General features: G+C 41.3%; 1 protein-coding gene across 1 annotated transcript; it reads right to left on the bottom strand.

The window, feature by feature from the left end:
* Positions 1-1,561: 1,561 nt before the first annotated feature.
* slc47a5 (solute carrier family 47 member 5) lies at positions 1,562-8,359 on the bottom strand. The gene is made up of 17 exons (XM_026997716.3): positions 8,082-8,359; positions 7,679-7,780; positions 7,427-7,495; positions 6,623-6,771; positions 5,794-5,836; positions 5,565-5,609; positions 5,352-5,449; positions 5,122-5,219; positions 4,738-4,851; positions 4,035-4,102; positions 3,701-3,809; positions 3,517-3,592; positions 3,346-3,415; positions 3,127-3,259; positions 2,920-3,014; positions 2,662-2,781; positions 1,562-2,508 (listed from the first exon to the last, which is right to left on the bottom strand). Exons 1-17 carry the CDS (start codon positions 8,220-8,222, stop codon positions 2,188-2,190), a joined length of 1,851 nt encoding a protein of 616 aa, XP_026853517.3. The 5' UTR covers positions 8,223-8,359; the 3' UTR covers positions 1,562-2,187.
* Between the last annotated feature and the right edge of the window lie 4,149 nt (positions 8,360-12,508).

The following is a 12,508-nucleotide window of genomic DNA, read 5'->3' on the forward strand; positions in this document are numbered from 1 at the left end:
ACTGGACGCTTATCCTCCCTCATATAAGACAATCATGCAACTTTCATTACAGAAGATTTTGAAGTGCTGTTAACTGAGAGTTGTCCTAGAAAGGCACAGAGGAAAAGCAGTAATGCTTTTGGATGTCACTAGTAGTCCTTACCCATTCCACAACACCTTCTAGAATGTTCTCGGCAAAAGCAAGAAATGCTGTAGTAATTAAAACAGAACATGTAATACCATATTGGGGCTGAGAGTAATCTCAGTAATCATCTAGAAATCTATGTTCATCATACAGAATCATTTCTCTGTTAAATTAATGACAGGCTCTGAGGTTTAAAACATATTTGTAAGTAGTTGCATTTTTGGCTTATTTCTCACTTTATAAATCTCAATAAGGAAGTTCATTTGGTTGCTTTTCATACCACTTGGGATCCAGAGATCATTTTTGAACTGCTAAGGAAAAGGTGGGGACCACCCAGAACCTGGACACAAAAGCGGGATTTTCACCTCACATCTTGAGCGCATACTTAACTCCAAATATCACTGCAAAAATGCGTCAACGTGGGAACCTTCAGAGCCTTCACATTTAGCGTTAATTCACTCTAGGGTTTTTCAGGGGCCTGAACCAGTGATTGCGAACTTTATCTCTGCTGGAACTCCCTCCACACTCTCCAGACACAACTCCTTTTTTTTTATTTTTTTGAAAGATTTTTGTTATCATTGCTCATGGTGAAATTCCTTGGGACTGAAGTTCCTTCCGACTGCAAACAATCCTATGAAATGATGCAGGAGTTTAAAGGCTTTTCATGTTCCAGTTCTTGTTCTTATGGAAAATTTTTGTATTTTAGAAGTGTTCCTGTATGTAATTTACTGTATAAACATCAGGGGGAAAAAACCCAAGTGAAAAACATGTGAGACAAGTATGCAAAAGAAAGCCCTCATTTTTCTGCAGCGAATGTTATTCACATATTCAAAAGTCACAAGTTACATGCTTATGTGCTCTCTTGAAAACCTTGAAAATGAACTGGGTCAGTCAGACCACCACTGAGCATTGTGACCAAAATAGAAAAGCAGGGAACTCAGGAACAGACACATGATCTGGAATTACAAAGAGACATGAGATGAAAGGCTCTGTGGGGTCATGTGGGATAAACAAACAACTGCTGTGCGCTTAATGGCAGATTTCACAAAGTGTGATTATGTCCATTGATCTTTTTGTAACAGTTCCTTTCTGCTTATGAAACATAAATGGATAGTTCGCAAAATCAGCAGTGGATGCAACGCCTGCAATCTCAAGTTCACAGACACACACCGAGAACTACTGAACATACCCTGAACAATTCAGAAATGCTCAGAACAAGTGAGTTTTCAAGCCATTCCAGTTTTTACTATTATTAAGTTGTCGTTATTTGACTAGCCGTACAAGGAGAGCACATTAAATAAATGGAAAACACCTTACTTACACACAACATTATGTTGAACAAATCAGCTTTCTCTTATTTCATTTTTTCAGTTTCCCAATACATTTTTAGAACACTACAACACTATTATATGGGTTGTTTTTTGGTTTTTTTGGGTGTGTGTGTGTGTCTGTGTAGAAAAACGTACATTATCTTATGCCTCGTTTCTGCTTCTTTTAACCATCAGGGCCCCATTTGCCAAAAACATTGTCATCTTAAATGAGAGAGGGTGTGGTCACTATGACACACACCCTACCATTCATTGATGATCTTTGTGCAGAATTATTTTTGAGAAATGCAGTCCAGTTCCATTCCTTTACCCTCCAATTATATATCATTTTTAATTGCTTATACGTGCAGTAAACTTATTATTAGTACAGCATGTTGTAATGGGGCATCAAGATGTGCAAGATGCATAATTTGTGAATTGGGTGTAAATTTATTTGTGCAATGTATGACAGACAAAAGGGGGGGGCTCTTTAAGAATTCAGGTGACTGAGGATTGTGGGAACAAAACAGTTACAGATTAACACCACGATACAGATGAAGGCTTTGAAGCAATAAAAGAAAAATATCACAGGATGAAAAACTTGTGCACTTGGGTTTCAAATGATAGACATTTGAAATGAACAGTTTAAAAAGACAGGAATACAAAACTAATCAATCAATTTCACAACAAGCACTACAATCTTACTTCAGATTAAAAGCTTGATACGCTCAGAGGAAGATCAGCTGTATCCCAGGTTCAGATCACCATTGTAGGATTGACCTGTGGAGACCATGTGGAGTAGTGCAGCGTGGTGTTGGAGTGCAAAGTGGCGTTTGCTCTTGAAGCATCGGGAACCTCAGGCAGGGGCAGGAAGAGGTGGACGGCCGTCCCCACGGCGAGGACGAGGGTGGCAGCGAGAGTGGTCAGGCCTCTCCTGATGACGAGCTGAGAGGTGGACAGCGGTGCTGTTCTCTTTTCGTCCTCCTGGTCCGCTCTCAGCCTCTCCTGGGCCTCTGAGCCGAGCTCCTCCTCGCAGCCCTGTAAGCTCAGGGCCTGGTAGCCAGTCCCATTCTGAACCTGGAAGGGAGACAAAACTTTCTTCATATGCTTAAGATTTCAGCATTTAGGCCATTAGGATAGAATTCAAACTGACCTCTAAAATGTGTCATCATTTCACTTCAAAATATTAACTCTTTGAATTTTCGACATGGTTGTCCTGAAAAGACTTGCCTCTGCATTGGTGGAGAGGTTGTCCACCGGCACTGAGCTCTCTAGTATCTGGTGATTTGGATCACTCTTGGAATCTTCTGCCACCCTGGACAATTTGTTTTCTCTACAACGTTGAATGGCCTGGAACACAAAAAAAAGGTACATCCACATACCTATTTACCATCTGTAGTAGAAGTTCAAACGATTGTGTTATAATTATATGTTAATAATAATTATATATTAACAAAAATTCGTTCAGACATGATGAGCATTTCTGACCTCTTTCGTCACTCTCTCCCAGTTAAGTTTGAAAATGGCTGTGATGAAGAAGCTCGCCTGTATGCACACGGAGATGAGAAGACCGACCCAAAAACCTGCAATAGCAGTGGTGCAAAGATAAGCCAAAACCATGGCAGGTTTAGAGAGCATGCAGACATATAATGCATGAAACGCAGTGCAACCGATGGAGAGAAAATAAGCACGCACCCACAACATGGAGTTTTGCTGCAAACATCAGAGAGATGGCCAATGGGAGTCCAATGCAGTAGTAACCAAGGAGATTAGCGACAGCTGCTATTTTTTGCTGCCCCGAACCCAGAAGAACGCCCATGGAGACACACTAACAGAAAAAGGCGTAGGGCTAAAATGTATTATTTAAAAATGTGTAGCACTAAGCCTTGAAAATGAAAAACATGCACCACTCACCACAAGACCATCAAAAAACGCCAGAACACAGTAGATGTTTAAAATTTTGGAGACCAGCTGGACAATCTGCCTAAAAAATAAAACATGTTTGGCCAAAAATCCAGGCTCATAAGAATAAATCAGCAATATGATAATACATAAACTATTATCTAGCATATTAGTAAAGATTACCTATCATCTGTAAATATGAAACCAATGACTGACTTCACTGAGGCCAGTATAGTGCTCTGTACAACAATTAGGACAGCTGTGGGGTCAAAATATTGAAAAAGGAGGAAGGTTAAGGTAAAGCGAAGTGCTGGCAATAAAACACGGCTGGAAAGAAGCTGAATGAGTGTGAAAGGTGGGAGTGAACCTGTGTAGATGAGAGAAACCTTGCTAGTGAGGATGGCACCAGCTGTGTCTCCAGCTCCTAGTGCGTTACCCACACGCACGCACGTTGCACTCTGAATGCCTAAGGGACACTAAAAAGCCATTTAAAAACATTAGGAAAACACTAAAAGACCTAACAAACCTTAACAGTTTAGGGCTTGGTAACTTCCCCGTCTATGTTCCAAGTTCAGTTGTTATATTATCGTTTAAGTTTGGTTTACTTCAAACTCTGAAACCAGGTAATATTTGACTAGGTCCAGCCATTAAATTCTCTCCCTTATTTTGTTCAGGAGAAAAGGACAGAACAATGTTCGCACCATGTAGATGATGTTAGCCAACATCATGACAGCGTGCTGAGCAGCCAGGTCCACTTCACCCAGTAGCCCTGAAACCCAGCGAAGGGCCATTTTAGATAAAGTAGAGAAAATATTTCATGGCATGGCACCGATTCGGTACAGTATGCAATGGCATCCCAATAACAACATTAATCACAATGAGCTGAACGGAGACGCCACTAGTGTAGTGTGAAAACGGCAGTGTGAACATAGCCGTACAGTTACTGAATAACGCTGGCATTCATTAAGATAATACACCTGGCTGCATCGCAAAGCCGGATAGCCTGAGGACTCTGCGTCTGCATCTCATGCTCAATCCCATTATTCTCATATTATATCCCATCAGGTACTCAGGCTCCCAGCAGGCATGCTCCTCGCTTTGAGAATTTTGCTTATTTGCTTGGCATGAGACACTGGCTTCTCTTTTGAGGAAAAGATAATATACTAAACACCAGGGAGAATTATTATTAGCAACCTGATGGTGCAAAAAGATATTATATATGGAATAACATCAAATGGGATTATCTATGCTCCATGTTAGCAAACTAAGACTCCAGACTGCTTTCTACAAAGTTTACTATAGTATGTAAATAGTATAGCACATAAGCCATGCATAAAATGTACACCATATTTGCCCACTTGACTTGGAAATATGTTTCAAGCCTCTGTAATATTCAGTGAATACCTGCTAAGAATCCTCCTATCTCATAAATCCACCACTCGAAGCAGATCATCATCATGCTAGGCACCGCTAACTTCATGTAACCCCCCCAGTCCTGCAGTGACTCTAAAGACCAACCTGTGGAAGGAATGAAAGTCACTTTGACACACAGAGCGAAACACAGTGCAGGTGGTTGGGAAGGTTAAGAAGGTTTGCTTGTTTGTTTGTTTTTTGGGCGGGGTGTCCCCCCAATAATTGCTGCTAACGCTGCTCAAATAATGTGTTAGGTTGGGTGGTGTCAGCAGGTTCCCCCACCACCCCGCCCCACCCCCCTACTTGAAGACATAATGTACGCAGCAGGACATTCAAGCACAGCTTAGACATGGTGAGTGCTGTGTCTAATCTCACCTCCCCATGTGTCTGCATGTAGCCTTTTCCAGCGAATGTAGCCATAGAGAAATGTGCAGCTATAGATTTCTCCCATACAACTCGCCACAGCTGACCCACTGACATCCAAAGATAGAAAATGTCAAACCACACTAGTATGGTTTTTATAGTTCTTATATGAGGTTGCACAGACAACACAGAAGAACAAGTGCAAAGCATTTGTAAATATCTCTGATTCATGACACACTTACTACACTCCAAGGTCCAACCAGAAGACCATAATGTAATTTGTCAGTACATTGGCAATATTAGCTGCAATGGCTGTATACATCTGTGGTACAATCACTCCCTGTAGGCCCAAAGAGGTGAATATTCATATAAAATAACTTGATGTTAAACGTAAATTGTACAGCAGTGAAGTCTCGCAAAACATGGCTATCTCTGTATCTGAAGGAGAAACTCACCTGGTTCTGCAGATAGGCTCCTTGCAACTGGTGCAGAAATATAGCCTGTGCACAAGAGATCGACGACTCAGTATGAGAACGATTAGTGTAGGGGAGAGGCAGCTTAATAAAATGGCGCATGGATTACTGCATGGTTAGTTTGGCATGTAACATATCACATTTCATAATTTCCCACTCGCATGAATATTGTGCAGCCAACTGCAAAGGGGGAAAATGAGAAATAACTCACCGGAACAGCAGGCAGGTATATGACCACATAGAGCTGGGCTATTCTGAAAGAGAGTAGAATTGCAAAATGATGTCCGAGGGACGGGAATGTCAACAGACCAAGATGTCAGCCTCTCCCCCAAGTCAAATCATTACAACCCTACAGTGAAACTGACTGCAACAATCACTGATGGTGAACGTTCAATATTTATCTGGAATGGAACAACTGTGTCCGAATTCCATTAGGCAGGTAAATTGAGAATAGATGCTTTCCGAAGCCATGTGGGGGAGATTATCCCCTTGAGGAACAATCTGTGAGTTCATAAAAATTAAGGTGATGGAAAGCAGATAACTGTTCAATTGAAGCAGGTCACTTTGAGACAATGTGATTGGGGAACATAGCATTTATATGAGAATACGAATCTTGTATGTACCTTTTATCTACCTAAATATAATCATCAGCTGATCTTTAAGGCTCGTCATGGTCCTTGACTGCTCCCTGTGAAAGACTGTTCTCTCTCTCTAAAACACTTTGTCTACCGTTTCAGTTCTTGGTGGAACCTGTGGCACATTGTCTTTTGCACGTGTTCTTGGTTCGCATATGTGATTGTTTTGCACTTTGCTGTCTGCAGTATTTTGTCCACTGAGATTTTCTAAGGGCATTTTTCTGCATATGTTACACACACCCCATAAGCTCGCAGTCAGGCTTCTCACTGCATGGACCGTACAGAGTAACTTGAACTTTAAAATCAAGCCATCGGGTTTAGCGCTCATGTCTATGCACACGCTTGAAATCCTGAGCAGCGCAGCTCCACAGCACCAAGTGACACTGCGTAGAAACGTGGACTCACCTGGCCACCTCGGGCTCCTGTCCCAGGCAGAGGAGGAGGGACTGGGTGTTGATGAGCAGGGCCCAGCAGGGCAGGCAGAAGAGAAGCAGGATCAGAATGCCTCTCTGCAAAATCACCCCCACCTGCAGCAGGTTCTTGCTCCCAAACGTCTGTGGGCACAAGGGCACAGAAAGGCAGAATGGGTTATTTACGGCTACTGAAATGCCCCATCTTGGAAATGAACTGTTGCCTTATAATATAGATCATGCAGAGAAACAAGGCGTGTCGGAAAGTGTCAAGAAATCAATTCATCCTGGAAGAAAACGAGTGTTTTTATGCAATATCATATTTTCATATAATATCACTACAGCAGATGTCCTATAGAAAGGTGCAATGAAACTATTCCAAGGACAGATATTACAGCTTACTGAAATTTCATTGATCCATTTACGATTTAATAGAACCTGTGATACTGTGGTTATGCATAATGAAGTAATGGCACCACTGCCCCAGACTTCAGAATTCAATCATATCTTTAGCAGAGCTAATCAGATGTGAGCTTTTGGAAGTGAATAATTGCAAGAAATCATTCAGGAAGTGTTTTTTAAAATGCATTTAATGCACCCATGCAGAAAATAGTGACGTTTCTTTAAGCGTATATAGCTACGACTAGGACTTCTGAGTTCTTATGGCTCTGAATAGTTCTGACAAAACAGAGAATGTTGATGTTATCAAGTCTACAATATCATACTAATGTTTTGCTAATAAGTATTTTTAGCATTTGTGTGCAATAAAACATTTGTGCTGCAAGAGAAATGTTCGGACCTGAGCCACCAGTGTGTCACACGCCAGTGCAAGACCTCCTCCAGTTGCAGCTGTGGTAATACTTATGATCTAAACCAAAGAAGAAAAAAGGGATACTTCGTTCTTCTCATAGTTTACTATACAGTGCTATCATTTTACTGAACAGTTTACGATATGGTGCATTCATTTTAGTGAACAGTTTACGATACAGTGCATTTTCTTTACTACAATATAAAGAAGTGGAAAATTAAAGATATAAAGGTGTAAACTCACAATGACAGCCATTCCATAACCAGCCAACACACTGTTTCCCAGGCGACCACAAAATATTGTTATAGTAAAAGGAAGCAGGTAATTCAAGACGCGAGATACAACCTATAACAACAAACCAGAAAAAAATAAGACCGGATGAATAGTGCATGGGGCTGCTGAACCACTTGAAACAATATGTTTTGTTTGTTTGTTTTACGCTAGAAAGGCATGAGGATTATTAATAATCCTGATGTTTTCTGTTGTTAGACAAATATATCGAAGACTAAAGAGAAAAATTCACATCTGAGTATCAGAGAAACCCAACACCTTCATGTGTGTTCATCACACACATACACACACACACACACACAGAAAGAGGGGGAAAGTAGGAGAGTGAATTAACAAAATAGACCAGAACTCTCACCAGGGGTCCCGTCATGCGCAACATGTGGTACAGCTCCTCTCTGTAAGCCTGGGGGAGGCAGCGTTTCCAGCATCGCCAGCAGAACATCTTGGTGTCGGGCTCCGTGGAAAGACCTTCTGCCCTGGACGTAGAACGTGCCATGCTTTCCCCAGCCTACACCAACCCCCCCATACAGCCTCAGCGCCAGCAGGAGACACAGCCGCGTAGCTGCAGCTGTGCTGTCACAGGTCACTGTAGCAAAGTTTGACCATTTTAAAAGTTTACCAATTAGATGCAGCCTGTGCTGACTTGATGAGAAATGATCTGTAATGTCCTTAGTAAGCTATATTGTTGCAAAATGAAATACTCCCTGGATTAACGCTCGGATTGGTCAAATGGATAGTAAATGTTTAATAAATAAGGTAACAGTAGTATCATTCAGTGACTAGTTCAGCTGCCTTCACCAAAGAAATGGGAATTGGTGAATTATTATATTTTTTAAAATTATAAAAACCTTAAAAATGAGAAACATGGAGATGATAGGGATTAGATCCATTCAGATTCAGAGAATGAGGACTTACAGAAGTTTTCATAGCTGAATTTATATTCTAAAATACACAAAAAATACATAACATATTTTAACAAGATTCAGTTTTGCTCCAAGACGGATGAGCCATTGGTGTGTCCGACGGATTTCTTTGGAGAACATGACAGGTGGAGAGGTTGAAGTCGACGCTGCCGTGCTCGGTGCAGGCGAACCCCCAGCTCACAATCACCTGCTCGTTTGGACCAACAACCTGGGGCTGGACATGTATAGGTGCAGCTCAGTCAGTCAGTCCACCTCAAGGTGGAAGGTATGGACAAAGTTGTCATTTTTAAGTAAGTTTAGAAATAAAGTGAATTTCAGAAATGCTTTGAAAGTAAGCTTTGCATGCAGCAAATCTAGCCTTAAGAGCGCTCCATCTCCCAAAGTAATATACAATATAGATGAGGTATCTAATTCAGAATACTAATTTGTCTGTCTGATATCTTTCTGCTGGGCCCTGTGGTCATCGGCTGGGTTGTCGTCCTGCGCACCGCTGTTCTTGCAGGTTTGCCTGGATGGAAACCAGTGCGAAAGGTATTCTCTTCATCGTGATACAGGTTGTCACTCACAGATAACGCAGACAGTAGCCTTTGACTGTTAATGTCAGTTGGTTTGTACTTTGTACTCACTCCGTCATTTCACACTCAAGAGTACTGAAGAGGAGATACAGAGGTCACCACAGGAGGCACACATCATCTACAGGCTCTCAATATCACACCGAAGGCGATTCAGGCATGTCGCAGCACAGCATTGTGGGGGTTAACTTCCTATAACAACAGCACGGAGAGCCTCCACTAGCAGTGTGAGCCTTTTGCACTGGTGGCCAGAAGTTCAGACGTGTATAAACTGTGCTCGGAAAAACAGGAGTCTAATCTGGTTTGAGAGGTGTGCTTGAGACACGGACGAGCTGATACAGGACACTGCACACAGAGATGCATAACGGCTGAACACCTATTACAAATGTTTGCAAAAACAATGTACAGTAAGGTGTATAATAATAATAATAATAATAATAATAATAAACGCTTTGACCAAACGTTCAGTTAGGATATCTTTATTAATAGCACAAAAACGGATACAAACAAAGAAAGACGCTAACAAGCAAGCACCAAGAAACAAACAAACAAGAAAGAAAGAGAGAAAGAACTGCAGATGAGGAGGATGAGCGCAGTGAATTTTATTAATTAAAATGGGAATTTTTCCATTCTCACGGCTGTGGCAGTGACCATTACGAGGAGGTGCTGACCCTTGCTAAGTGTCCGTTAGCCGAAGGTCTGATCCTCTCGCTTTAATCAGGTAATAATTTAGCTTTGGGCATCTTGTTCTCCCTGCATACATACTACATTCAGACATACCCTTCCTGGTATTATCATCCAGTCTTGAAACATGATTTGGGAATATATTTGTTGTGTACTTGCCTTGTAATTGGAAGGTTGCTGGTTCAAGCCCCACCACAGCCAAGTTGCCACTGTTGGGCCTCTGAGCAAGGCCCTCAATTGCTCAACTCAGTCAAAATTGTAAGTTGCTTTGGATGAAAGTGTCAGCTAAATTTACTGTGTGCGGTTCTTTCAGTGCTGGCAGTGAGAAGACATGGAGCATACTAAAGCAGGCTTACCAACTCTCCATAGCTGACAAAACACTTGCTTAACCCAAACTACCACAGCACTGAAATTCCAACAAATATGCAGTGAACTGTGTGCAGAGAATTCTATGTCCATCCCACAGAAAAACATGAATGATTGCTTTTTAATTTTCACAGTCTAAAAAGGAGAAGTAATTTATCATTATGTAAAAAGAGTGAGTAAAATCATCATCATCTGTACTTTGTAAAGGTTATAAAACACAGGCTTAGTTAAATATTGATGCCTTAAATCAAAGCCAGACTCCACCATAATCAAGAGGGGGTCACTCAGGCATGTTAGCCAAAGATGTATTAAATACCAGAAATTAGTGAGCACATAATTATGATTTCTAATAAATGACCACCTTTAGATGAAGTCAGCATTGACAGAAATTATGCCTCCTGAACTATTCTAGCTGTTTTCAAAGTTTTAAAGCAAATCTAAATAGCTCTAGATATTTACAGGAGAAAAAAACCAAAAAAAACTTCCTTAAATTCCTTAGATTTATGGTTTCTGTGAGCATGCCAAAGAGGTAGTGGTGAGGGAAATGAAGCTTTAGAAACACTGCAGTGGCTGGAGTTGAGAGGGGAGCAAGGCTTTTCCACTCAGAACAGGCGGTGGGAAAGTTAACCCCGTGAGCCCACCGGCCCGGCCCGGACACGCAGCTGACAAATGTGTGCAGGGAAATACGTATGTGGAGCAGGGAGGTCTGGACGAGTGTTTGTCTAGCACGCAGTCCCCCCTCGAGAGCCTTACAACTCTGCACTGTGCCCCCCCCCATATTCCATTACTGCTATCTAGCCACTAAAGAGTAAAGAAATATATTTGAGCTCTAACACTATGCCTCAGTATCCTGCACCAAGAGCGCACGGAGTGTCATCAGGCCAGACTGTGTTAAAGTTGAACAGAACTACAAAAATCAACCAAACCGAACTAAGCCAGATACAGCCAATTTCATGCAGAAAAAGACCACAACCCAGCCCAGCAAGCCCAAATTCCCCAACATTATACTTAGCAAACATTACAGTCAACCCTGTTAAGTGTTTGACTGCCATCTACAGAAAGGCTGAGAAGGATGATTGGAAGGATGCGTCTCCATGTCTTTAGTACAGGTGGGTGGTGTTGTTACTGGCAGTTTAGACATACTCCTGATGCTGGGTTTAGGAAACCGCCTAACACACTTTAGGTATGGTGTATACATGGATCTAACCTATAACAACATCAATATGTGACACTGTAACTTTACGACAACAGTGTAGCTTTACGAGGCACATTTGTCATAGACATTCGAACAGATCCTGTAGAACCTAGACTAAATCAGACAAGCAATAAATTGATTGGTCAGAAATGATTAAATTATTTTCATTAGAAATAAAATGGCAAAATCAGGCTAAGCAGAAAATGTGTCAAGTCAGCACCAAGCTGTGAGTTCATAGTCTCCATGTGAATGGGCAGGAGGCATAAACTTAATCAAGCACCAGAAATATGAAGGTACAGAAGGTACGAAACATGTAAAAAACACAGACATTTCTCTTTGAACAGGAGAGCGCTATAGTCTTCAGAGCTACCACTTCGTATATGCTTCTTAAAACAAATTGGTGATCATCTATACTTTAAAAAATGGTTTTCAATTAGTATTTTGGCTACTATAGCCTACCTATGAATATACAATCTGAAATGGATATATAAAAGCATGTGTGTGGTTAAACTAGTGTGTTATCTATTGATGCATCATTTACACTACCAGTAATTTACTGCACAATGCATATTGCTCCAATTTGCATACATATTAAAGAAAAGTCCATCAGAAGCCATGTGATAAGCCCGACAACTTAAATTAAATAAATATTTGAATAAAATCGCGTTCCTACACGTGATTGGTTAGGGAAAAACAGATGAGAATAGACAATTAAGCCCTCACCTCTGAGTGAGTAAGGCCATGTACTCACTCATCTTCATGGTAGGAGCCGGAGCAGAATTAGTTGTGACCAGGTCACCTCACACCGCCCCTTTTGACCTCATTTACTGGTACACTGAGGCAGCGAAGGAGAAGCATCCTTGTGAGTGAAATGGTAGTTGTAAAGGTATACTGTAAAGTGTAAATGTGAATCAGATCAAAGACACATGTGGACATCTCTCAGTCCTTCAGAGGCTTCAGTACTTAGCAGAGAAGTCAGTAACATGTGATTCTTCACAGAGCTCACTGGCACTACTCAAATCACAGAGATAACGTACCAGTG

Source organism: Electrophorus electricus, chromosome 17 (assembly GCF_041902795.1).
Source record: "Electrophorus electricus isolate QZ-2024a chromosome 17, ASM4190279v1, whole genome shotgun sequence".
Classification (NCBI taxonomy): domain Eukaryota; kingdom Metazoa; phylum Chordata; class Actinopteri; order Gymnotiformes; family Gymnotidae; genus Electrophorus; species Electrophorus electricus.

Coding starts and splice junctions, on each gene's coding strand:
- slc47a5 (XM_026997716.3), bottom strand. CDS start 8,222: ATGGCACGTTCTACGTCCAGGGCAGAAGGTCTTTCCACGGAGCCCGAC. Junction 5,610..5,793: donor TATACCTGCCTGCTGTTCCG/GTGAGTTATTTC, acceptor TCTTGTGCACAG/GCTATATTTCTGCACCAGTT. Junction 3,015..3,126: donor AGCAAAACTCCATGTTGTGG/GTGCGTGCTTAT, acceptor CTGCTATTGCAG/GTTTTTGGGTCGGTCTTCTC.